We start from the raw sequence: 26,682 nt of genomic DNA on the forward strand, positions 1-26,682 counted from the left end.
TGTTTGCATGGGAGTTCAATGCCCTGTTCTTTTGGTTGCATTTTTTTGCCCCTCTTTGAACTTTGATCTCTGTTTGCCAGTGTTCTCCAAGCCTCTCTGTGGTCACTCTACTGCATGCTCTGTTTCATTGAGCATTTAGGCAAGTAGCCTACACCTCTAATGTGTGGTGATGTCCACTTTGCAAATGAGAAATGAGTTGTTGCTTTATGTTCAGTGTGTGAGTGCTGGGGTGTTTGCAAACTCGCATGTGTGTGGCGTTCTTTTGAACCTTCCAAGGGTTAATGACCGACGTGTTTCGGACCCAAACTGGTTTGAACCCCCTTAGTTAACAAAGACATCTACAGAGTTGTATGCAGACACAGGAAAGTGTGAACCTTTTATTGGGGAAACAGTCCATGCATGTCTTAATTTGTCCCCCCTTCGCATGTCTTAATTTGTCTGAACATGAGCATGATTGACCTGCATGTGTTTTTGTTACCTGGAAGCTTCCATATAAGGAGCCCAGCAGAGTACTCACGATGTGTTGGACTGAGATGTGTTACTACACGACAGATGAATCTATTGCAGGGTGTGTCGTATTCAGTTCCTTTCAATGCATGATCATACAAAAGAAATGGGATATCCGCCCAGTGGACCACGGACAGGCCCGAAATGAATAATAGTGTATTATTTATGACACTAGCATCATCCATAGCGAGTCTGAAACAAAGTTGAGGCAGTAAGAATCAAACTCACCACTATGTGGCAAAGGAATGTAGGCTGTGGGATGGTGTGTTGAGGGCTTTGATTCTGTTAGAATTAAACTATGTTTTGTGTGTCTTTTCCTTTGCCACACTCTGGCCGGTTAGAAGGACGAAATGATAGTTCCATAAAAATTAAAACTGAGAAATACTTAAACATAGTGTCGTGACAGACAATAGATTTGTCATCAATGTAATGAGTAGGCTACAGAGAGTTTAGAAATCTTGGTAGAAGATAAAATCACATGACGTAGCCTCTGCGCGTTTCCATGGAAGCACGAGGGCATGTGATGTGGTGCGCTTGAATACGCTCCTCGGGGGCAAGGCCGAAACTGTTCGCACCCCATGGATTTTCCCATTTGCACGGGCTACGTTAGTTGTGTTTGGGCTGGGCTGTGACTTTTCTGCGTTTGAACCCGAAATCACAGGCGTGCCATGGATCGATCCATCACTGAAAATTACGCAATTTGCAGAGGTGCTGGTTTGGATGAGAAGCATCGAATTTGTGTAGCTTGTTGCGTTGTTCAGGGGCAGGGGCGGGTTTTCATTACTTCTACAAAAAGTTAGCCGAGGCTCTGTTCACTGTCATAACGGAGACAGCTTCGAGCTCGAAAGAAGCTGCGAGCTTGTCAATGATACCTCTGCATTGGTGTGGGGAGAAAGGAACCACAGTGGGAACTTGTTAAAGTATTGAATTATAATACACTTGTAGGCTAAACTATTTGTTCCGTTCATTATCCTGAGGACACTCAATTAGTCTACAAAGAATGGATGTAACAAACCAAACCTTTGATCCTCGCTGCAGGCAGCAGCCACCACTCGCGATCGACATCATCTTAAGTGAGTATGCCAGCTGAATTTAAAACCAAGTAGCCTACGAGCAGCCAGTTTTGCTCCAGGGTGGCCGAAAATGGAGACGGGTGTGTTTGAGTGGCAGACTCGCAACGTTTCATAGCTTTCAACTTTGAATTTGGCAGGTGCCATGAATTCCTTAAATGTTGAATGAGCCGGCTATTTAGGTATTTTCTGCTTACTGAATAGATACACAGCAGATACATTTTTATATGAAAAATAGTTGTCTACCAATCTGAAGAGTGCACTTTCCTTCCATCATTTGAAATACAGCTATTTGGTGTCGTTTCTAAAGGTTGTTATTTGTGTTCAACATATTCCACATTTGCTTCAGAAGAAGAAGCAATATGGGATTGTTTCCCAATAGTGTCAGTTTGAGAGCGGAGGTTTTTTTTCTTTTACATTAATCATGGGGGGTCGTAGACCGTCTGAAGTTGACTTATCGGCCTAAACCTTCATGTGGAGTTGTTTCATTAATTAAACTAAGGTGATTTTTCTAGGGTCGAAAAGTCGATGGTTTTAATTAAAAATTAAAAAATCCAGTGTGCTGACATTCCCTCTTTTTTGTTTTACGCTCGTTTGTTACGGAAGTAAATAGTGCGCTCATTTTAATACTCTCAATTTAGTAAATCATGCGCACATTTTAATACATTGTGAGCACCATTTACTAAATCGGGCGCACGTTTTACTAAATGGTGTGTAACATTTTACTAAATTGCTCCTTATTTTCATTTTTGTAAAACAATGTAGTAAAATGTGGCATGATTTACTAAATTGAGTGCACAATCTAATAAAATGAGACCACAATAGTAAAACGAGAGCACTAGTAAAACAAGCACACAATATACTAAATTGTGCACACAACCTAGTAAAATGAGACCACAGTTTAGTGAAATGAGTGCACATTCTCTCGATATACAAAGATATCTTGTAATGACACCTCCCGGGCTCCATACTTTGGCCTAAAGAAAGATGGGATGTGCCCACAACCACTCTACCAAACTACATTTAGCTATAGCAATAGCACCACCTGTTTTATATTTCTGAGGAGGAAATAGACCCGAATGAACTTATATGATATTTTTAGGTTTTGGTCAGAGATTTTACCTTTTTCAGGTGTACTTTTCTGAACCCCAACACGCTGCTAGAATCCACATTTCTACATTGCCTGAGCAATGTTCCCTTGGGGAAGGCTTTTACACAAGCCACCATTTGTTAACGCAGTCATTCAGTCAGTTTGTGTCTAGTGAGGAGGGAGTCAATGAACTTTGGCTTTTTAAGGGTTAAGGATTAGCATTCCAGTGGTCTTGAGCAGTTTAAAGAACAACTACCTGCAGTGACTTAAAGCCTGAGCATCTACAGCAGATCGGCTCATTTTGGGCCCATGATCTCAGGCTTTCATAGTGGCTAATGCAGTCATTTGTGTGCAAAATGCAGATCAAGGCAGGGCAGGATAAAATGAACAGCTACAATATTTATGAAGTGACAAGCTAATTCCATGATGTGAAGCATGTAGAGAAATCCTACAACAAGTCCCTGTAGCCATGGGCCCATTGTTGGATTTATGTGTAGACTTATCATCGTTAGTCATCTTATTTGCAGCAGTAGAGGACACCACACACATCTGTTGTTGCAACAGGATATTGTGGTGAGTCAGAAGCACCAGAAATGAAAGTTCCTTTATAGAGCATCTGGATTCACTTTTTGGGAGTTGGTGCAAGATGAAATTTTAATGGTTTGCAGTCAACACTTCCCTTGAGGAAATGTGTGTCCAGTTTTGTTATTTCCATTAAACCATTTCTGCGGAAGGATGTAGGCAGTCTTTAATAATATTCTTCAATTAGTAGCCTAGCCTATTGTTCTTCATCCCAACAATTGTCATCCGTGAGCTCCTACTCATGTGCACAGGCCTCCTCCCTTGAGCTTTATCTTATTCACCACACTTCCGTCAGTAGGCTACACTGCTGTTATTCACCACACCTCCGTCAGTAGGCTACACTGCTGTTATTCACCACACCTCCGTCAGTAGGCTACACTGCTGTTGTGCACTGATCACTTACTGCCACTGCCACTCACTTACCAGAAAAGACGAGCGGGATGAGCGTGACGAACACGACCAATGCAACACAGGTGAACGCAATTTTCCAGTCCGCCAAAAATGCCGACGTCCTTGGTCCCTCCCCTTCCGCTATGTAGTCAAGATGGCCCCCGTTTAGTGCGAGTAGTGTCCATCGCTCCACACTGAACTGTTTTTTTTACCCTTACCGTTTTTAAGGGGTCATCCGGGTACTTTCAGTGCACTGACTTTTTGCGTTATTTACACTATATACTCAAAACTAAGTTTGAAGTGTGGAAGTAGGTGGTTTGAGACACAGCCTTGCTCTCATTGTTCTTACCAGCAATATAGTCCGGGAGCCAAAGGCTTAATTCGGTTAAAACAAAATTCTTTGCTGTTTCTTGTTGCCTTGGGGTTACTCAATAAGAATAGGGAGGGTGCCTGGTGATATCTCTTGGGCAATTGCCTATATTCACCTTTAAAGTTGACCTAAACAGCGATTTGTCCATAAAAACGGCAATTTCATTAACCTTTTGGAAGGACAGCGTGTGATGTAAACCCATTTTTGCTTTTTCTTGCAGTAGAATGCCACATTATGACCAACTTAAAATTGTTAGATCTAATGTTTTATCTTTTACGTTCCCCTCGCGACATGCCTAATAATGGAAAAAAAATAAATAAAAGTCAACTGAGGGAGTCAAAATGGTCAACTTTACCACCCTTCTGCAAGGACAACATTGGGTGTAAACACTTTTTGTAGACAACCTAAAAGCTAAAACCAATAGATCTGTCTTTTCTGTTTTATCATCCCCTTAAAACATGTCTGAAAGGTGAAAATAACTAACTTCAGGAGCTTGAATTGTTGAATTGTGTAAAGTGCTACAAGACTAAAATTTGAAAACGATACAGATAAGATACTGAGAACATTAGGACATATGTGAATGACCCCATATGGCCATGACCTTTGACCCCATGACCTTTGACTACCTAATAGCTGATGTTCATTCTCACTACAGGACAGTATTAAAACCACTTAATGGTTTTGACATGAGGATTTATGTAAGGGATAACATCCGCCGAGGTCTCCTGATATGCGGAAATAATGGAGGAGACAGACACAAAGACCTCCCCGATGCGAAACAGACTTTTCTCCACCAAGTTAATTCATTCTGTATATAGGGACACCTTACAGGCTGTTATTAAGTTTATCCCCCATGTCATGTAGGCATGCTTTTATAGCACAAGAAGGAATGCATTTCAGTTTCAAAAGAGGCCGACCTGTTCAATTTGTACTTTCATTGGTTACAGACAAACGATGATGGGTAGTTTGCTTTGTCACAGTAGATTGTTGCTAAGCCTGCTTGTTGCCAGTTCAATCGTCATTTACATTGATATGGGATTACAGCGATTACATTTTTACATAAAGCACATACAATCATCTTTCAACTGACTATCTTGTTTTGTGTAGCTGGATGCTAATGTGATTTGTTCCAGTTTGTCATCTTTTGATCTTTTTGCATGCCACTCATTCAGACAGCTTAAAAGTGTTCTCTTTTATCACTCCCCATAGAATATGTCTGAACTTGGGAAAAGATTAATAAATTATCAGCCCTAAAGCAATACAGTGTAATTAATTTAATGGGAAATAACAGTTTCAAACTCATTTTGCCATTCTGAGTTACAGTGAGGATAATAGCGTCTTGTACATTGCCACGCTCAGAATGCCACGCTCAGTAATGGGGCTAGGAGCATGACCCTTTTTGTCAGTTTTAGACAAATTGGGTACCACCTCATCACTAAATGTTAACCTTAAAGACCTTGAATTTCCCCTGGGGATCAATAAAGTATCTATCTATTTATCTATCTATCTATCTAAACTGTATGTTGATTCCTAATCCTACATTGAGTTACTTTAAGGAATATGCTGAAGTGAGAATGAACATCAGCTATTAGGTTCTCAAGGTATGACAGACATGTGATAATGCTCTCCCTTAATATTTTATCTATAACACATGACCTGTTCAGTCATGTAGCACCTGACCCACTTGACCATTCTGATATTAGTTATTTATTTTTCAGCTTTCGGACATGTCCTGAGGAAAAACAGTGTTGGATTTGCATTTCATGCTGTCCTTCCAAGAGGGCAATAAAATAGTTATTTTTAGGGGGAAATCACTATTTTTTTAAGGGCTTATAGTTTTTGAATAAGACAACTAACCATGCCAAAACATCTCCAGTATAAATTCCCTCATGGGCATTACTTTTGCAAGGTTTTGAAATTGTAAGTGCTCCAAATTCAAAATCACTTGAGAAAAAAAAGATGCATTTCCCAGTTGCAAACATTTTATCTGGGTTTGTTTGAATCAACTGGACATAAATGGTGGGTACAGGACAGTAATTCCAATATGAGATTAGAAATCTACAAGTTACTACTCCAGAGTGTATACATTTTTGGTAAAAGAAATTATGGTTTTGTTGAGAAGAATATTATAAAAAGTGGTACACATAAAATACTGTTTTCTATGTTGTGTCAAGCCATAACTGAAAAGGTATATCTCAGCAATGACATAAGATGTCAGGCTGTGAGTTTTCTATTATAGTCATAGTAGAGGACTGTTAGGACAATAAAATGTGTCCAAAAGTCTTAGACTATGGTGTAGAATCCAATATATCAATATTTAAAAAAGCTGCCATCTTTCGGGTACCCGGATCTCCTAATATGGGCAAAGATGGCCGCCTTGGGTCCTTTATGTAAGGGAACTTCAGAAATCTAGCAGCTAGGGGGCGCTGTGGCGCAGCGGGCTGCAGTGCCAGTGCCATGTGCGGGTCTGGACGCCCATGGGGACCCAGGTTTGGGTCCGACCTGCGGTCGTTTCCCGGTTCACACCCCGTCTCTCTCTCCCGCTTGCTTCCTGTCGCTCTTCGCTGTCCTGTCCAAATGGAGGCAAAAAGCCCGAAAAATCTACTTAAAAAAAAAAAAGAAATCTAGCAGCTGGAACACCACTGCTCTTTAGTATCTGGTTAAGTAGACATGAGGAACACCACTGCTCTTTAGTATCTGGTTAAGTAGACATGAGGAACACCACTGCTCTTTAGTATCTGTTTAAGTAGACATGGTTAGTATCTGGTTAAGTAGACATGAGGAACACCACTGCTCTCTAGTATCTGGTTAAGTAGACATGGTTAGTATCTGGTTAAGTAGACATGGTTAGTATCTGGTTAAGTAGACATGAGGAACACCACTGCTCTCTAGTATCTGGTTAAGTAGACATGGTTAGTATCTGGTTAAGTAGACATGAGGAACACCACTGCTCTCTAGTATCTGGTTAAGTATACATGGTTAGTATCTGGTTAAGTAGACATGGTTAGTATCTGGTTAAGTAGACATGAGGAACACCACTGCTCTCTAGTATCTGGTTAAGTAGACATGGTTAGTATCTGGTTAAGTAGACATGGTTAGTATCTGGTTAAGTAGACATGAGGAACACCACTGCTCTTTAGTATCTGGTTAAGTAGACATGAGGAACACCACTGCTCTCTAGTATCTGGTTAAGTAGACATGGTTAGTATCTGGTTAAGTAGACATGGTTAGTATCTGGTTAAGTAGACATGAGGAACACCACTGCTCTCCAGACAGTTTGAAGTGGCTCCTCTTTATTTTTCCTCTGTATAATATTCCCTCTGGACATCACTTTATATAGGACATGAAATTGTATATTACCTTAATATTTTCTTTCTAATTTGAGGGGAGCAATGCACTGTAGCACTCGAAGCAATACTTCAATGACATCAAGAGCCTTCTCCTGAATTTTTGACTAATGACAAAGCATGGCCTGCCCTGAATTAGTTTGAGTAAGCTCATCCTATAGTTCAATGTGTTGATTTATTTCTTCCTATGATTTCTTTCCCACAGATTTAGACCTTTTTGGAATCATCCTCTATTCCATCCTCACATTCATGGCTGCCGTGGCCATGCTGGTGTACATTGAGGAGTGCGTGTATATCTACAAAAAAGTGCCCGCAAATAAGAAGAGCGTCATTATCTGGGTGAACGGCGCCGCGCCGGTCAGTTCTGCCCTTTTTCTCTCAGAGACATTGAGAATGTTTTATTTGATGTGTACCAAGAGAAAGTCCTGAAGAATCATTTACCATTAACTTTAAATTGTTTGTTATTCTCCAGATAATTGCCACCATGTCTTGTTTGGGCATGTGGATACCAAGAGCCACTATGTTTACTGACATGACCTCAGCAACGTGAGTTACATCAGAGACTATGATCTGCTTTCTCATATACTACCATCTACAAAAAACATCATCAGTTCTAATCTCTCTGATCTCCTTTGTTCTTGTATGTGGACTTGCACAAATTAGATGAAGATGAATTAGATACAGATGCATTTGCTGAAACATTTTGGAATGTGTTACAACATTAGTTTTGAGCTTGAGCAGGAAACATGATTGAATGATTCATGATAGGGCTGTAACGATACACCAACCTCACGATTTGGTTTGTATCACGATTTTTGACCCACGGTTCGATACAAACCTCGATTTTTCTTTATTTTTTTTTGGGGGGTCTAGACATTTCATTAAATAACATGATGATTATTATAGAGTATTATTTTATATCCTGATATAAAAAGATTTTACTGAATGTCTGATATTTAGCCTATGACAGCACACTGTATGCAGATTAACCTATAGCCTAGGCCTACTATTTTTATTACAACTCTACCTCCTATTCAGCTGTCTGGTTGAAGCCTGGAAATATTGTAAACGAAGTAGCATAGTTGGCTAGCTTATCATAGTCTACTGATTGGACTGTTCAGTTTCCCCATGTGTGTTTAAGTTTCAAGGTAATACTTGTTCTCCTTGGGACAGGCCCTTTTGGGAAACGGGATACTGTGTAGAGTTTGGACATATGGCCAACTGTCATGCCGTTAATGGGATACTGTGTAGAGTTTGGACGTTATGGCCAACGGTCATGCCGTTAATGGGATGCTGTGTAGAGTTTGGACGTTATGGCCTACTGTCATACCGTTAATGGGATACTGTGTAGAGTTTGGACGTTATGGTGGGCCAACTTGGTGTGGATTCACACACAGGGGAAATTCTCTCTCGTTGTTGTAGTAGTATAGTAGAGTATTATTATAGTATAGTAGCCTATGGTGGGTGCGCACAGTGCGTACGGCTGTACACCTGCAGGCAATTAAATGAAAATATGTGGCATGATAAAACTGCATTCCTTTTAAAAAACATTCTCAGAGTATGAAGCTGTGTGTGTGTGTGTGTGTGTGTGTGTGTGTGTGTGTGTGTGTGTGTGTGTGTGTGTGTGTGTGTGTGTGTGTGTGTGTGTGTGTGTGTGTGTGTGTGTGTGTGTGTGTGTGTGTGTGTGTGTGTGTGTGTGTGTGTGTGTGTGTGTGTGTGTGTGTGTGTGTGCGCACCTCTGGTCCTTCTACAGATACTTTGCAGTTGTGGTCTTCAAGTTCTTGATTCTGATGATTGAGGAGTGTGGGGGTGATGAAGCCTTCCTGAAGCAGTCAGCGAAAAAAACCTTCAGGATAAGCACAGGACCATGCTGCTGCTGCTGCCCATGCCTTCCCAGGGTCCCCGTCACAAGGTGCACACACAAACGCACACGCACGCACACACACGCGCACACGTACGCACGCACGCACACACACACGCACACACACAGACACACCTGTGCCGCCACACCATGCCATTTAAAGTAAAGCAACACTTCCAACAACTTCCAACTCCCGCTAATTTCAGTGACTTTTTACTTTTTATTAACTGAGCAGATGTGTTTCATATAAACAATGTGTTCTTATACCACACACACCTACAAGTTCATTCCCATAGATCCAAACATGTGTGGCAGATGTGTGGTCTGGTGCTGAGGTCACGGGCAGGGAGAGTGAGAGTGAAACTTGGCAGGACAGACACACACACACATACACACACACACACACACACACACTTGGCAGGACATCAATCATGTTTCTCTTGGCGAATTGAGTGCATGTTGGCCAGCTGGGATTACCGAACTCCCGGCCGCTCAACCCGTGTGTGTGTGTGTGTGTGTGTGTGTGTGTCTGTGTGCGTGTGTGTGTGGCCGCTCAACCCTTTTTTTCTAGCATGGCCTCAGTATATGCATGTTCTTATGCCAGTTTGTTCAGTAGCACTGTCACCAAAAGCAGCACCGTAAGGTCATTGCTCCCCCTAGGGGTACGGAGGTCACACACACACACAGAGGACCCAGATCAATGTCTTTTCAGTGCGTTTTCATTATAAATCAGTGGTTCATTTCTGTAGTGAAAACTCAACTGAAATACTCAGTTTGCCCAGAGATTTGTGGGAGTTGAAGTCCTTTCTCCTATCACCCCAGGCGGAGTCTCTTCCTCCTCAAGTTGGGCTCTTTCCAGTTTGCGTTGATGAAGATGGTCTTCACGATCCTCTCCATCGTCCTGTGGACCAATGGGAACTTTGAGCTGACCGATGTGAGTTCGACCAAAAAGACTCCACACACACACGCACGCACACACACACACACACACACACACACACACAAACACACACAGTTTGACGGAAGTTTAGTCACTAATGACATCCCTATGGATGCAACATACAAAGAAAAAATACATGCTCTGTTCAGTATAACATGGCTACAGCATTTTAATAGCAAATTTAAAATCTCACAGTGGCGTGATTGTCTTGTTTGTAGTTGAACATCACTGGAGCAGCGATCTGGATCAATCCCTTCGTGGGCGTCCTGACTATCATCGCTCTCTGGCCCGTAGCCATCATGTTCATGCACGTACGCATCACACTGCGCACCCTGAAGATCATCCCCAAATACGCCATGTACCAGGTACTGCATGCACACTGTACCGTCACACAGTGTGTGTGTGTGTGTGTGTATGTAAGAGCACGCTTCACTGTCACCTCGTGTGTGTGTGAGAGTGTGTCTGTGTGTGTGTGTGTGTGTGTGTGTGTGTGTGTGTGTGTGTGTGTGTGTGTGTGTGTGTGTGTGAGAGCACGCTTCACCCTCACCTCGTGTGTGTGTGTGTGTGTGAGCACGCTTCACTGTCACCTCGTGCGTGTGTGTGTGTGTATGTAAGAGCACGCTTCACTGTCACCTCGTGTGTGTGTGTGTGTGTGTGTGTGTGAGCATGCTTCACCGTCACCTCATGTATACACCATGTCAAGATTACCGCTCTTTATAAGTGGCATGTTTTGATGCTTTTCAGATCATCTGAGGTCTAGTGCCTTGAGCTGTTCTTCCATAACATGACTTTGATCTTGCCTCCAATACATAAGCTGTTAAGCAACTATGAAACCCAACGCGGCCTCATCATTTACGTTAAACGCTTACGGTTGTAGGGTGTGGTATGAAGTTACACTAAAAGCCATTGCAGTATATGCCTTTTTTTTTTGCTTTGTGCTATATCAAGGTCCAGGTTTACTGTCCTTAAAGAGTGATGACATAAACAGTGATATGAAGAAATCATATTTTAAATATTATGTGAATTTATTTGAAGAGAAAGTACCATGATTTACAGTATCACATTATGAGAATCAGTGACAGGTAATTCATTTACCTTAGTTTCACATGTCCATACCATAGGTCCATACCAGTGTTTCTCATGCAGAATCAGATTAGAAATATATGTTTAAAATGCCAAGAATTGGTAATAACTTTGTAAAAGAGGACCAACCCTTCATGCTTTGTATACATGGCAGTTATAGAATTCTCTGGAATTCAAATTTTGACTTAGACTTTCTGTTAGTCTTTTTTTCTTTTTTGATGTGTTTCACTTACGGTAACGGTCCCTAGTCTCATTACTGGAAGTCTCTCCTGTTTCTAGGAAATATAACTGGGCTGGCTCTCTCTTAGCTATGTGTGTGTAGAAATGTATCTTTAGAAATTGGACTGAGCTTTGTCTCATTTGTCTCTTTGCCTATTTTACAGTTTTTCTCAGTTGCTTTGGTGAATTTAGATCAAAATTGCTTGTTCAAACTCTTCTCACTTATGCACATCATAATATTGTTATGTTTATAAATAAAGATTATTATTATTATTATTATTATTATTATTATAAATGCAATTTCCATTGCTCCGAACAGCAATGCTTTAGTACATCCAGGCACTTGATTGTGTACAAAAATCTGCTGTTTTTTTATTTTAATTGCTAATGTCATGTTGGTCAAAATGCACTGTACTGGGTCCATGCTGAGTAGTCCTACCCCCAAAAACAAAGAGGCCTTATTTCACTAGCTTGAGTCATTACATGTGCGTAGGTGTATGCGTAGGCATAGTCTGTCTAGCATATATATGTCAACACGATGTAAAAACCTGTTTTCTTTATACTGTCACAATGTCTATCAACAGTAGTTTTGAAATAGCTATGCCACACATCGTGTTATTCAGGTTCTATGTGAAATGCAAAACAAGCATTGTATATTATATTATATTAAATTAAATATTATATTGTTTCACTAATTGTCACCAGTTTCATTACTGGAATTCGCTCTTGGTTCCAGGAAATGTTTTACTCCCTCTTACCCACAATGCATTGTGTGTCTTTCCAGCTGGTGCTGGTGCTGAGTCAACTGCAGTCGGCCATCATCAACATCCTGGCCATGAACGGCACCATTGCCTGTGCACCCCCCTATTCCTCACAGGCCAGAGGATACCGTAAGCCCCCTCCCTCCCTCCCCTGGGTCTTCCTCCTCCAGCCGACAGCCAAGCTGCAGCCAACAGCTAGAGCAGCCAGACAGCTACAGTGCTACACTAGTTTGAGTTTGAGTTTAAAGATGTCCCCAACGTGTAGCACTGCATGGTAGTACAGGGGTCATTTAGGAGTCATTTGGAGGATAAAGGATGGTTATCATGTATGCTACCCAATTTAGAGGCACATGAAGAACTCTGTGTGTTTTCATGCAGATTTAAGTTGAACAGACTGATTGTGAGATATGCTGTGTGTTGGGTTTCCCTCTGTAAGCCTCTCCTCACATCTCCACAGTGATGAGCCAACAGCTCCTGATTCTGGAGATGTTCATCATCACGCTGGTGACGCGGCTGCTCTACCGGCGTCAGTACGACCCTTTGCCCCTCGCGGAGGACGACGACGAGAACCAGAAGATGGTGTTGCCCTCGGAGACCATCGAGAACGCAGCGTGATCTTGCTGGCGTGACTCATGTGCTTGTGTGAGCATGTAAACTGAACTGGGGACACACTAACTGGCATCACAAGGAAGTGACCTGTCCTGCTTTGAGGAAGAGGAGAGGAACAGATTCTCTTGTAATCGCAGACAACATTCTTCTTGGTTCCTTTTTCCAGATGTGCTTGTGCTTGTCTTAGGTTTTGCTGTCTTCACAATTTGACCCTTCGCTAAGTCCCGTCCACCAAACTTAGTGAAGGGTTAATTTGACCAAAGGCTAGTCATCCAATCTGTTTCGAAGGCTTGAGACAGAGTGCACACACATTTCTATGTGGATGAATATATATGAACACACAATAATATTACAACTATGAGAACATTTCAGTGCTCTTTTCTGTGTGAAGTCAGAGTTGAATATATGCATCAGATCAAATGAATATGCGTATACATGTAATTCATTTAAAGATTTTTACTAGGACATAATATGATGAATTATTATCTTATTGTTGAGGGATAATGCTTCATTGTCATGCAATAAATACAATTAAGTACTGTATTGAATCTGATGCATCTACGACTACCACTGTACAAAAATACACACATGAAATTATGACTGACCAAATAAATTTTATGAAAGTCTACTGTTTTTTTTTTTACTTACATTTACCAGTCTCTTATCCAGTGACATTAGCCATGTTCTCTACCTATTTTCTATCGTTCTTTCCTTTTTTTAAGAACATGTGATTAGTCACATGAAGAGTGTCTTGAACTTACTCTTTACAAAATGACTGTTTTGTGAGAATACAATTCACTGTAATCCTAGAACCTTGTGAATCCATCTAAAGCGCAAGTCAGAAGAGGACATTTATTTTGACAGACAATCCTTTTGACCAATAGAAAAGCCTGCCTACTCCAGTTCCGCAATGAAAGAGGAAGAATCTGAACCAACCAATTGCTTTCAAAAGAATGACTTGGTTATCAAGGGTGGTTGTGTCGAGACCATATACTTGTGTACGTGCTGTTCTGTGCAACAATGTTGCACTAGGGCGATTCTGGAAACAAGTTAACGTTTTTTCATTTAACTAAACAGTCGTGTCTGGATTCCAACACATGCAAGTTACTTGATGAAAAGAAAAATGCTCACCGATACTTCCAATCCGTAAATTACTGTCAGAATTTTTTTTTTTCTGCCAGTAAACCTACCTATCATCGTTCTGCCATTCTTTGGCACTTTTCAGCATCTTACAATGAGGTTAACCACGTTTCTTTTGAAAAACACAACGCCAAAGATTGAATATTATTCCAAGTTTTCACCGTCTCCTCTTTCCATCAAACAGTTTTTGGAATTTGGTGAGTAAAAACAGATGCCTTCCAGGCTGAATGCTGTGGCACTGCCGTTGTTGTTATTGTGACAGGATGGCTGGATGGCTCTCTAGGTTGTGAATGACAAGTAGGCATATAGCCGTTTTTGATCATGCGTGAACTATTGCAACAATATTACCTGAACAAGTTACATACAGAGCTCATGGTCATCATGCCTTTAAGCTAACGACTGAACGGCTTGGAGAGGTTCGTTAGCTTGAATGTCAATCCTGAGTGTTTTTAACGTTAAAAGCCTACCAAGGAAGAAGCTTGTGTCATCTGCCATTATACTTCAACATACACTAGCCAACAACTTTGCTTCCTTAATTTCACCAAAAACAAAACTCAGCATACTTTATGAACTTTCCCTCCAAAACCTGTTAATCATTTATCTAAGCCTTGAGCCTGTGAGGACCTTCTTTTGTCATCAGACAGCACACTATGGGATCAGGAAGCATATGACTGGGCCCAAGTGTGTGTGTGTGTGTGTGTGTGAGAGAGTGAGAGTGAGAGAGAGATGTGTGTGTGTGTGTGTGAGAGAGAGAGAGATAGATAGATAGATACTTTATTGATCCCTAGGGGAAATTCAAGGTCACAGTAGCATACAGACATACACACACACATTCACTAACAGCAGAAAAAGTAATTAAAAGTATATAATATAAAAAACACAACTAAGCAATAAGGACTGTAGAAGATAAAGAATATACTAAATATACTAAAATACAAATTATACTAAATAAAACTTAATCTAAATAAATTCTAAAAAACAGCATCCACATAGTGGGTCCTCTGTGCATAAGGTATGGTAAGGTGCTCTTTGTGAATGAGTGTCATGGTGATGGTGCAAATGAGTAAGTCAAACAGTGCAACTGTTGTGGTATGTCACTCACTTGTGAAGGAGAGTCATTGTTTTTGGGTAATCATTGACTGACTGATAAGGCACTTGAAGAGACTGCGGAAAGATTGACACTAGAAACCGTACAAACCCACAGTGACCGATTCATTCAGTTGATAGAGGACAAACAATTTGCTGCAATCCTCTGAAATGGCTTATCTGTTTCAGATGGTCCATGTTAGTGCAACATGCCTTCCTGCAGTGCTTGAAGTTTGTTTGCCAGACTAGCATGTTTCCAGTGGCGTGACTAATGGATGATTGATTTAATCATCTTTCCTTTTGTGCCTTTTTGCACAATTAGATAAGTAAACCTAAATAGAAAGACCGGTAAGGCAGGGTGTGAATAAGATGATTGGTAAGGCAGGGTGTGGATATGACCGGTAAAGCAGTGTGTGGAGAAGATGAATGAATTTGTTGGTCTTGGTCACGCTCCAAGTTAATCCAACACGGGACTAATCCCCTTATTCACACCTAGGCTTTTTAACACGGACGTGCCGGTGGTCACACACATGGCTGTGGCACATGGATGTTGCGCTGACTGAGCAATGAGCAGGCCCACATTCGCCCCGTCTATCCAGCCAGCCCCATCCCCCTCCACCATTGTACACATACACATTGTACACATCGTACCCGTGTAGGCTTGCGCCAATATGTCAGTGTTAGTGAGTCAGTGTGCGAGTAAGAACCTGTTGGGTGTGGTTCTCTTCTGCCAGACGTCTTCATTTAGCCGCTCCTGTCTTGTGTATGTTTATATTAGTTTGTTTGTTTGTTTGTTTGTCTGTCTCAGGGAGGGATAATGCTTGTGAGAAAACCTCGTACATGTTCCTGCGGAAGGAGCTGCCGGTCCGACTGGCCAACACCATGAGAGAGGTCAACCTGCTGCCGGACAAGCTGGTCAGCCAGCCCTCGGTCAAACTGGTACAGAAATGGTGAGTATGCCCAGCTAGCCATAGTTATGCTATGCGGTACCCTTCCTTTCACTGCTATCTAAACTAAGTGAACGCAACTAGAAACCGCTAATGCTTCTGAACACTGGGAAAACGCTCCGTTAGGCATTTTTGTTATTTGTTTGTTTGTGTCTTGTGTGTGAAGCAATTTTGTTGCACTTTGTGCATAGAAATATGCTCTTCATGTTTGTCTGTAAGCACTTTGTGCTCAATGCTTATATACTAAAGTGATATATAAATAAATATTATTATTATTATATTACTATTTGAACCACTGACTCAGGTAGAGACACAGACCAGCTTTTGTTTCCGAGCGAGCTTCTGTTCCGACGTGTGTGTGTGTGTGTGTAAATGTCATATAGACTGTTGTGGTGCGTCATCCCTGCAGGTACATGCAAAGCTTCCTGGAGCTGTTGGATTATGAAAACAGGAAGCCCGAGGACCCTCTCGCCCTGCATGAGTAAGTGAGAGGGTTAGTTTAGTCAAGTAAAACCAAACGCTGACTTTTCAGGGTGAAGCACTTCTTTTGCCAGTGATGCATGCATCGTGTGGGTGCACACCCAAAATATGTACAAACAGGCCCAGCTCCAGCTCCTGGTAACTAAAATCTGTGCTGTTAGTTGCTAACATGCCCGCACTGCCCCCCCCCCCCCCCCCCCCCCCTTCCAGACTGGGTACAAGAGTGATGAATGCTCATGCCTTTAGAATTTGTTAAGAAAATAACCAATGACAGGGCACAAAGCAACTTTCCATAACAGGAGGCTCATTGCAGTTGTATATTTAAACTTTTTTGATGTGAATTTCCAGAGAAGGATTTCTAGTTATGGGAATGAAATGAAGGCGATTTCTTGGGAAATGTTAACGGATCACCAGTGCTTGGAAAATTGCTCACAGATTGAAATGAGTTTTTTGTCTGTCCGTCTGCTTTGAGATGTTATCTCAACTCGTTCTGTTTACTTTTAGTTTTTTGGAGATCCTCATCGAGATCCGGAACAGGCACAACGACGTGGTTCCCACCATGGCCCAGGGAGTGATCGAGTACAAGGACAAGTTCGGCTTCGATCCGTTTGTCAGCAGCAACATTCAGTATTTCCTGGATCGTTTCTACACCAACCGGATCTCCTTCCGGATGCTCATCAACCAGCATAGTGAGTTAATGGAAATAAAACGCTGCCATGTATACAGTAAAAATAGTCCCCAAAAAAAAGACAGTATTATGGCAACTTGGCAAATAGATAAGCTGGAAAATGGACCATTACATGTTATAAAATAAATGAACCTCTGCTGTTGTTAAAAATGTATCACTACAGTCAGGCAGGCTATAGCAATGTGTCTAAAGCAAGTGTTTTACAGTCACTAGAACAAACTCTACAGTCAGGCAGGCTATAGCAATGTGTCTAAAGCAAGTGTTTTACAGTCACTAGAACAAACTCTACAGTCAGGCAGGCTATAGCAATGTGTCTAAAGCAAGTGTTTTACAGTCACTAGAACAAACTCTACAGTCAGGCAGGCTATAGCAATGTGTCTAAAGCAAGTGTTCTACAGTCACTAGAACAAACCTGTCGTGTGTCCCGTTTCCACAGCCCTCCTGTTCGGGAACGACACGAACCCCGCTCACCCCAAACACATCGGCAGCATCGACCCTACCTGCAATGTGGCGGATGTAGTCAAAGATGCCTATGAAACTGCCAAGATGCTGTGTGAACAATACTATCTTACATCCCCTGAACTTAAAATAGAAGAGTTTAATGGTAAGTTCTTGTAGTCTTCACATTCTTGCCAACTTTAGCTTTTAGGAATTCCTTGGACAGCAACCCACAGGACTGCATGTGTATTTAATTAGTGGTTCAGGTCAGTCTTTGTGTTGGCTGAGTTGAAATTACAAAGCCCGTGACATGTTCCCTCTCTGCAGCCAAGGCCCCTGGGACGCCCATCCAGGCGGTGTATGTGCCCTCGCATCTCTTCCACATGCTCTTCGAACTCTTCAAGGTGGGTGTGTCACGCAGGCACAGCGGGCAGATACCAGGCCTGCAGTCGATTAAAACAATCCAGGCCAGTTTCCCGTAAATGTATGAAGTCAGACCGTTTAGCCTATAGCTAGAGTGTAGCTAAATGGGAACTATTTAGGCATACTAACTGATCCAGTCCACCTCCAGTGGATTATGCTAAGCTAACTGGTCTAACCCACTACCAGTGAATTATGCTAAGCTAGACTAATGGTGTCACACTGGGTTATTGCACGCACAGAGAAGAGAAGGGTACATTCCGTGAGTACACTGTAAAGAAAAAAAGCAGCCCATGTTCCGAAACGGAACAAACAAATTAGAGGCAGCCTGTCCCACAAACAAATTAGAGGCAGCCTGTCCCACAAACAAATTAGAGGCAGCCTGTCCCACAAACAAATTAGAGGCAGCCTGTCCCACAAACAAATTAGAGGCAGCCTGTCCCACAAACAAATTAGAGGCAGCCTGTCCCACAAACAAATTAGAGGCAGCCTGTCCCACAAACAAATTAGAGGCAGCCTGTCCCACAAACAAATTAGAGGCAGCCTGTCCCACAAACAAATTAGAGGCAGCCTGTCCCACAAACAAATTAGAGGCAGCCTGTCCCCCAAACAAATTGGAGGCAGCCTGTCCCCCAAACAAATTAGAGGCAGCCTGTCCCCCAAACAAATTAGAGGCAGCCTGTCCCACAAACAAAAACAAAACACTGTGGAGTTTCTCTGTGATTACTGAAGGGAGGGGTGAGCTGCTTCTCTGGTGTGTTTTGTTTGGTCCTTGATTAAAATATAATGTACATTGTTTTGGACAAAATCGTCTGCTAAATATAAACATAAACAAACGTGACCTCATCTTCAATCACTGACTGCACCTTTAACGATATTTCCACGGGAGAGGGGTGTAACCAGCAGTTCAACACTAGCCTGATGAGCCAGACCCACATTAAAATGTAGGGTCTGGGGACTCACCGTTGGCAGTGCTCAGTCCGAGGGGCGAGATAATCAGTTGTCTTTCAAATTCCCTCTGCACGCAATAGGACATTGCTAAAACTCATGAGTCCCATGCGTTTTCCCACCAGCAGAGCTAGTTGGCTAGTTCAAACTTTTGCCAACTTAAAAAAAGCTTAGCTTGTGTCACACTGTTCGCCAACAGCAACATCCATCTTCTTTGTTTTCAAGTAGCAGGGAATTTAAGCCGAACCGTTGCAACTCTGCCATCAATCATTATGTTAAGCCAGCCTAACGTCTATGATGTGATTGACCCTATCGAAGTTAAATTTTTCCAGCTCGCAAGCCAACGGAGAGTTGCTAGACTAGCCCTTGCTGCCGCTAGGGTGCGTCTAGATTTCTAGGCTAGTTCAACACAGGTTCCTGTAAGAAATAAACATTATAAACTAATAAACTAAAGTGACCATCAACTGTTTCTTTTGTGACCTGACCCTTATTTTCAGAACTCCATGAGGGCCACAGTGGAGACACACGAGCACTGTGAGGAGGGACTCCCCCCTGTGAAGACTAAAGTTACTCTGGGAAAGGAGGATCTCTCCATCAAGGTGACCACACTGATGGACTGAAGTCAAGTGAAGGAAAGAATACAGTAATAGATAGATAGTTTATTGATCCCCAAGGGGAAATTCAAGGTCTCAGTAGCATACAAACATCACACACAACATGCACTTACAGCAGAAAAAGACAAATAAGTATATAAATATAAAAAAAACTCCACTGCATAATAGAGACAGCAGAAGATTAAAAAAATACTAAAAACTAAATAAAATATCCACATAGTGTGCAAGCATGAGGCTCTTGCAGTGACAGGGCAGGGACTGAGCCTATAGTTCCATATGCATGGTAAGGTGCTCTATGAGAGTGAGTGTCATGGTGAATAAAGTCTAGAGACCAGCATAAAATAAATATGGACATAATAAGAAAATAATGTAGACAAGTAATATAAAAATGATATCGGTGCAAGAATAGGTTGAAGTAATAGGGTTGCAGCCATTGGTCAAGTATTGAAAAAAAGTATTAAGCATTATTATTAATAGCATAATGTTTATGCAAAGACCTTGATGCACAGCATGTGTGTAGAAGTGCTATATGTATGGCCACCTGCGCTTTTTGTTGAGTGGTTTTATGGAGTTGTTATGAGCACCATGCAGCAGACATGCAGGGATTTTAGGAGTCGTCATCATGGGGTATCACCATATCGTTACACCTTACTCGAAGTCCCAGAGGATTTCTGAAAGGAGAAGGAAGGAAAGCCTCCGGCAATATTAAAACATGGATGGTCTGACTTTTTTCACCATTGCTATAAAAACAGCTGGTTTGTCACACCTGCTGAAGGTGTAGCAGAGAAAAATAGATCTTGAATTTCCCCATGGGGATCAATAAAGCATCCATCCATCCATCCATCCATCCATCCATCCATCCATCCATCCATCCATCCATCCATCCATCCATCCATCCATCCATCCATCCATCCATCCATCCATCCATCCATCCATCCATCCATCCATCCATCCATCCATCCATCCATCCATCCATCCATCCATCCATCCATCCATCCATCCATCCATCCATCCATCCATCCATCCATCCTGTAGTGATGATTCTTATGTTTCTTAGAGTGTCAGCTCTATCGTCAGACATACAAGTTAAAAATGAGACTTTAATGTTATATGGTATTTTCAAGTCAAGGTCATTCAGTTAGAAGATAACACCCAGTAACCCATCAGCCTTGTACTTTACAGTAGCCTGCGCTGGACTAACACTTAGGCTACATTTGGCCTCTAAATGTCCGCCTGAACTTTTCAGATCAGTGACCGAGGAGGAGGAGTCCCGCTGAGGAAGATCGACCGCCTCTTCAACTACATGTACTCCACGGCACCCACCCCCAGCTTGGAGCCCGGCGCCCGAGTGGTGCCTCTGGTAACAGAACACTCCGCTAGCGCTAACTAGGGCCTATCTAATGCTAACAAAAGCCCTGGCTAATACGAAGCTCTTATCTGACACACACAGACTTCAATAAAAGCATTCCTAAAGCTGTTGCAGTAGCTGGTGGGAAGTTTGTGTTATTGACACTGTTTTTTTTATCTATTTATGTTTTCTGCTGGTAGGCTGGCTTTGGCTATGGCTTACCGATATCCAGACTGTATGCACGCTACTTTCAAGGGGACCTGAAGCTGTACTCCATGGAGGGAGTGGGAACCGATGCTGTCATTTACCTTAAGGTATGAATATCTCATTAATTAATAGTTTAATAGATCATTTACCTTAAGGTATGAATATCTCATTAATTAATAGTTTAATAGATCATTTACCTTAAAGGAGAATTCCGGTGTGATTTTGACCTAAAGTGTTTTGAAACATGATACCGAGTGTAAACGTATGTCTCATAGCCCATCTCGGCTTGTCCCCTGCACTCCGAAATCTGGCGCTAGTTAGCCGATGCTACCAACAAGGCGGTCAATGGTGGTGCCTCGGCATCGGCATAGCCATGCAAATAAATCACTGTTTTACACCATTTACGAGGCTCAATGTATCTCCACACTTCATTGGTAGACTTCCAAGGGCCCCGACATTTAAAACGAGACATTGAGAACTTTGAAAAAGCACTGGTGGTTTACTTACAAGACGATTTATACAGACAGTACCTTCACGAAGTTTAGCGTTTGCAGCCATCTTGAATTTAGTCACGATAAGTCGAGCGACGAGTAAGAATGAACAGGTATGATAAGGGATCAGATTCCAAAAATAATTCTGTGGAAATGCATGGATTACAGTTTCTTCCAGTAGCAGCAACTGGAATCCATGCATTTCCACGGAATTATTTTTGGAATCTGATCCCTTATCATACCTGTTCATTCTTACTCGTCGCTCGACTTATCGTGACTAAATTCAAGATGGCTGCAAACGCTAAACTTCGAGAAGATACTGTCTGTATAAATCGTCTTGTAAGTAACCTACCAGTGCTTTTTCAAAGTTCTCAATGTCTCGTTTTAAATGTCAGGGCCCTTGGAAGTCTACCAATGAAGTGTGGAGATACATTGAGCCTCGTAAATGGTGTAAAACAGTGATTTATTTGCATGGCTATGCCGATGCCGAGGCACCACCATTGACCGCCTTGTTGGTAGCATCGGCTAACTAGCGCCAGATTTCGGAGTGCAGGGGACAAGCCGAGATGGGCTATGAGACATACGTTCACTCTCGGTATCATGTTTCAAAACACTTTAGGTCAAAATCACACCGGAATTCTCCTTTAAGATATGAATATCTCATTAATTGATAGTTTAATAGATCATTTACCTTAAGGTATGAATATCTCATGAATTGATAGTTTAATAGATCATTTACCTTAAGGTATGAATATCTCATGAATTGATAGTTTAATAGATCATAGTTTAATAGATCATTTACCTTAAGGTATGAATATCTCATTAATTAATAGTTTAATAGATCATTTACCTTAAGGTATAAATCTCTCATTAATTGATAGTTCAATAGATAATTTACCTTAATGTTTGTATCTCTCATTAATTAATAGTTTTAATAGGAAGGTGAAAAACATATAGATCTCAGAAGTGATAGTGGACAGATTAGACCAGAATTAGATGCATTAGATGCACCAAGGCATATGCAGACAGAGAGTATAAACACAAATATAGTCTCAAAAGACATGAAGAACAAATGTTTTGGAAATGTAATGTAGTGGAACAACATGCTGTATTTAAGGCATTCGTTGTGACAGATTTAGGTGGCACTTTAGTCCCTCACAAAATCACAGTAGGAATGGCTGAATCCCGAACTCATCCCTAAGGTCTCAGCCCTGAACCCTCAGAGACTTAACTGATATCTGTTGGTGAGTGATCAAGTTTGCAAGGCTCAAGTGTAAGGGTTCAAAATGCTAATGAAACGCACCTGTGACCCTATCCTTAAACTGATAACACCAACAACGTGCTGCACACAAGTTTCTAATTCCGTTTTATGGCAGCTGTTTACTGATGTTTTATGGCAGCTGTTTACTGATGTTTTATGGCAGCTGTTTACTGATGTTCCATGGCAGTTGTTTACTGATGTTCCATGGCAGTTGTTTACTGATGTTTTGCAAGCTTCCAGCCTCCCTTTGTGTAATCCTGTGTTTCACGTCACAACACAATGACTCGTTGGTAATTCCCTGGCTTAAGTAATGCTGATTTAGGGAAAGGCACAGAAAGGGTGTGAGTGAGTCATCATGCACTTCACAATTTCGCAGCCGGACAGCCCTAGGCCCTTTACGCAGTTTGCGGGAACACGCATCTGTCTGTCAGTCTATGAGGGGAGAGATTGGGATTCAGCCAGTGTATACTTTACTTTGTCAAAGATACCATTGACTTACATGGTTTAAGGGTGCATGTGAGGACTACAGGCATCATGTGATTAGGTTGGGCATATAATGTAACAAAGCTGAGCCAATCAGAATTGCAGCTGGTAAGTTCTTCTTCCTAACACACTCTCTTGATTGGTTCCTCACTGCAGGCCCTGTCCAGCGAGTCGTTTGAGCGCCTGCCCGTCTTCAACAAGTCCGCCTGGCGTCACTACCAAATGGGCCCAGGGGCGGACGACTGGAGCAACCCCAGCAGAGAACCACGAGATGCCTCCAAGTTCAAGGCCAAAAGATAACTCTCCTTCCCTGCCCACCCCCATTCCCAACTCCATGCAAACACTCCGCACTCTTCCTCCCCCTGCTCTCACTTCCTGTTAGCTTAGTTTCAGCCGCTATAGCAACTCGTCAACCAACCAACCTGCACTCCGGCAGTCCTTCCTGGTGTGTCTGAGAGTAGCAGTGATTCCCAGATCTCTCGCCCACTGCAGTTGCTTTCCTGATGATGTAGACGGTACATCGGCTTCCTCATACCTGATTGTCCAGCATGAGACAATGGTTACGCCGCCCCCTAGTGGTCTTCTCCCAGTACAGCAAAAGGGAAAGCCGCCATTGTGTGCCAGGGATGAGAGGGCAGGGGGTCTCTGTTCGTGCTGCCGCATAATGGGGCTCCTGTTTGACTCTCCACCCCCCACCCCCCAACCCCCACCCCCCTGAGAAAGTAGGTTGGTGTTTCACTGTTTCAGCTGAGAGCAACAAAAGGACGTTTCAGTGGAAGCTGAAATGTCCAGTCACCCGTTACCTTGACGACCAGTCCTTGGCCTAGTGATTGCTCACAGCTAGCTAGCTCACAGTTGAGGGACCCCAGATGAATACAAGAGAGAAAAGAACACATACCTTAAAGTGTACTTAGGTACCATGGGAACAAACATTCTGAAAGAAACAACGTAACATTAATATATATAGAAATGATTTTTTTGTATTTTAAAAGAGGTCTGGTTAGTTAGAGCATGTGTGTTTATTCTGATGTGATTAAATTAAGAATTTAAAGGACATCAAATGTCTAAACTTTAAAAGTAGTTACAGAGGATTGCACTAAATCATGTAACAGGTCAATTTAAAAAACGTGATGTGATTAAATTAAGAATTTAAAGGACATCAAATGTGTAAACTTTAAAAGTAGTTACAGAGGATTGCACTAAATAATGTAACAGGTCAATTTAAAAAACGAGGGAGCAGATTTTTTTTTTTTAAGTGCAGGGAAGAAAATTATTTCTTTGAATGCAGAAAATTAGACAGGTATGCACCTTCATGAGCAATACTGACCCCCGTGCACCCTGTGTTGAAGGCAGGGACGCAACAAGAGTGAAAACTAAGGACCTACGGAACAATGCAAGTCATGCTTTCAACTCTCCACTCACCACACCTCCCATGGGGCAGTTCTCTTAGCACCGAACTCCAGCTTTCTGCTCTTTTCAGTCATTACAGGGTTTTTTGGAGTTGGAGCAATGATCAGAATTCTTGGGAATCTCCTTTTCCCTTTTCCTTTTTATGTGTTGTTGTTGTTGTTGTGTACATTTTTCTTCTATGTCCAACACACAATGTTTTTTTTTTTGCTGTCAGACTTCTTATTTATGGAAGGGGAGATTAGTTTATTGAAATGATTTTAAATTTTTGTTATTGTCATATTTGTGTTTCATATGCCGGCCAGTGGTTACTTAGAGATTTAGAATGTGGGCTGGTGAAAAAGTGAGGTTTTCTACCCACAGTGCATCACTGCCCAGGGGTCGTGTCTAACACTAGCAATCAAAGATTCTAGAGCGCTCTGTTCTAAAATCTTTGCTAGCAACCCTTTGAAACCGATCTGGGCAGAACTCCATTTCGTTGTCATTCCAGTTATTCCGAGTGTAACCAGTTATTCCGATAATATCTGAGTGTTCTGTGTATCTCAGCAGGAGGTGCCTTCCTCTTTCAAAGCGTGATTCTGGACCAGCTCTGGCACTGGTTCTGACTTTGCACCACACCGGGCCCAGTTCTGGCCCAGAATCAGCGGTCTCCTAGGCGACCCTCCCGTGTGTGTGCAGCCTCCTTAGCCGAAGGCTTCAAAGGAACATACGTTTTTTGGAACGTTAGCTTATTAGCCGTCTACCCCAGAGTTATACATGCCCTCCTCTTCTCTGTGCGTGCAATAGAATGGGTTAAACCAGTTAAAGCTAAAAGGAAGCTATAGGCTTAGGCTAACTGGTCTAACCCACTACCAGTGAATTATGCGAAGCTAACTGGTCTAACCCACTACCAGTGAATTATGCGAAGCTAACTGGTCTAACCCACTACCAGTGAATTATGCTAAGCTAACTGGTCTGCCCACTACCAGTGAATTATGCTAAGCTAACTGGTCTAGCCCACTATCAGTGAATTATGCTAAGCTAGGCTAACAGTGTCAGCCTGGGTTCTTGCAGAGACAGAGAAGGGAAGGGTATGTCTCCTCTTTTCAGCCAGAGACGGCATTCCCACCTGTATTTTCCAAGCTCATGTTGTCAAGAGAACTATATATTATTAGGTGAGGATTAGTATATCTGAAAATATGTGAAAAGGATAATATATACAAGATTTCTTTATTTGTAAATTGTCATCTCTGACTGGTAGAGATGCCAATCAAGCACTTTGTTTGCCATGAATCCCGTTGCGTCTAAGAAATGTTTCTGTATCACATACACACACACACACACACACACACTGAGAAGGTACAGTATGAAAGAGTGTGTTCCCACTTCCTCATTGTTATTGTAGGCTTGGCTGCAGGCATGGCCGACATTACAACTATACTTTGGTATAGTTGGTGGGTGTGTGTGTGTGTGCTGTAGACCTTTTCATATGTGTACCTCTATATAGCCTTGCAGTCTAAGCATGGCATAATGTCTGCCCATCATCACAAATACAGACACACACAGACAGTTTAATACCTTTGTGGTATAAATGGTTGAATGGCAAAACCATTGTACTCTATTAGCCGTCATTAAATCAAACCTCTATTAAAGAATTCCACTATTGAAACCATTCTGTGTGTGTGGTTCTTATTTGAAACATGTGTGTGTGTGTCTCATTTGACAAACTAATGGCCACTTGTGGCCACTCTGACCATTCAGGCAGATAGCACCCTCCATATTTATTGGCTCCTCTGTTAAAAATGACTAAAAAGAGATATAATATATATATATATATATATATATATATATATATAAATATTTTAGCGTTTTGTCTTTGTATCACAATGAAAATGATGAGGAAAAATCCAACCTTG

The 26,682-nt window shown here is 41.9% G+C and overlaps 2 protein-coding genes across 2 annotated transcripts; both read left to right on the forward strand.

Annotated features, from left to right (window-relative positions):
- Positions 1-60: 60 nt before the first annotated feature.
- slc51a (solute carrier family 51 member A) lies at positions 61-13,455 on the forward strand. Its single transcript, XM_076290074.1, has 8 exons — positions 61-1,580; positions 7,562-7,713; positions 7,829-7,902; positions 9,110-9,268; positions 10,040-10,151; positions 10,376-10,522; positions 12,244-12,349; positions 12,678-13,455. The coding sequence occupies exons 1-8, from the start codon at positions 1,508-1,510 to the stop codon at positions 12,833-12,835; spliced, it is 981 nt and encodes a 326-aa protein (XP_076146189.1). The 5' UTR covers positions 61-1,507; the 3' UTR covers positions 12,836-13,455.
- A 350-nt stretch (positions 13,456-13,805) lies between these two features.
- Positions 13,806-26,438, forward strand: pdk3a (pyruvate dehydrogenase kinase, isozyme 3a). Its single transcript, XM_076290076.1, has 10 exons — positions 13,806-14,166; positions 15,864-16,005; positions 16,412-16,483; positions 16,987-17,171; positions 17,607-17,774; positions 17,936-18,012; positions 19,474-19,575; positions 20,837-20,950; positions 21,139-21,252; positions 23,537-26,438. The coding sequence occupies exons 1-10, from the start codon at positions 14,064-14,066 to the stop codon at positions 23,678-23,680; spliced, it is 1,221 nt and encodes a 406-aa protein (XP_076146191.1). The 5' UTR covers positions 13,806-14,063; the 3' UTR covers positions 23,681-26,438.
- The last annotated feature ends 244 nt before the right edge of the window (positions 26,439-26,682 follow it).

Source organism: Alosa pseudoharengus, unplaced genomic scaffold (genome assembly GCF_046254945.1).
Source record: "Alosa pseudoharengus isolate Yale_2024_CS ecotype anadromous, Long Island Sound unplaced genomic scaffold, YU_APseudo_1.1 YU_APseudo_1.1_scf_18, whole genome shotgun sequence".
NCBI classification, from domain to species: domain Eukaryota; kingdom Metazoa; phylum Chordata; class Actinopteri; order Clupeiformes; family Clupeidae; genus Alosa; species Alosa pseudoharengus.

What these genes read in the sequence shown, in the direction of transcription:
- slc51a (XM_076290074.1), top strand. Translation starts at nt 1,508, where the DNA reads ATGGATGTAACAAACCAAACCTTTGATCCTCGCTGCAGGCAGCAGCCA. An exon ending in GGGTGAACGGCGCCGCGCCG is followed by an intron (nt 7,714 to 7,828) that starts GTCAGTTCTGCC and finishes GTTATTCTCCAG; the next exon opens with ATAATTGCCACCATGTCTTG. An exon ending in CTCACAGGCCAGAGGATACC is followed by an intron (nt 12,350 to 12,677) that starts GTAAGCCCCCTC and finishes ACATCTCCACAG; the next exon opens with TGATGAGCCAACAGCTCCTG.
- pdk3a (XM_076290076.1), top strand. Translation starts at nt 14,064, where the DNA reads ATGAGGTTAACCACGTTTCTTTTGAAAAACACAACGCCAAAGATTGAA. An exon ending in GATGCTCATCAACCAGCATA is followed by an intron (nt 17,172 to 17,606) that starts GTGAGTTAATGG and finishes CCGTTTCCACAG; the next exon opens with CCCTCCTGTTCGGGAACGAC. An exon ending in GCGCCCGAGTGGTGCCTCTG is followed by an intron (nt 20,951 to 21,138) that starts GTAACAGAACAC and finishes TTCTGCTGGTAG; the next exon opens with GCTGGCTTTGGCTATGGCTT.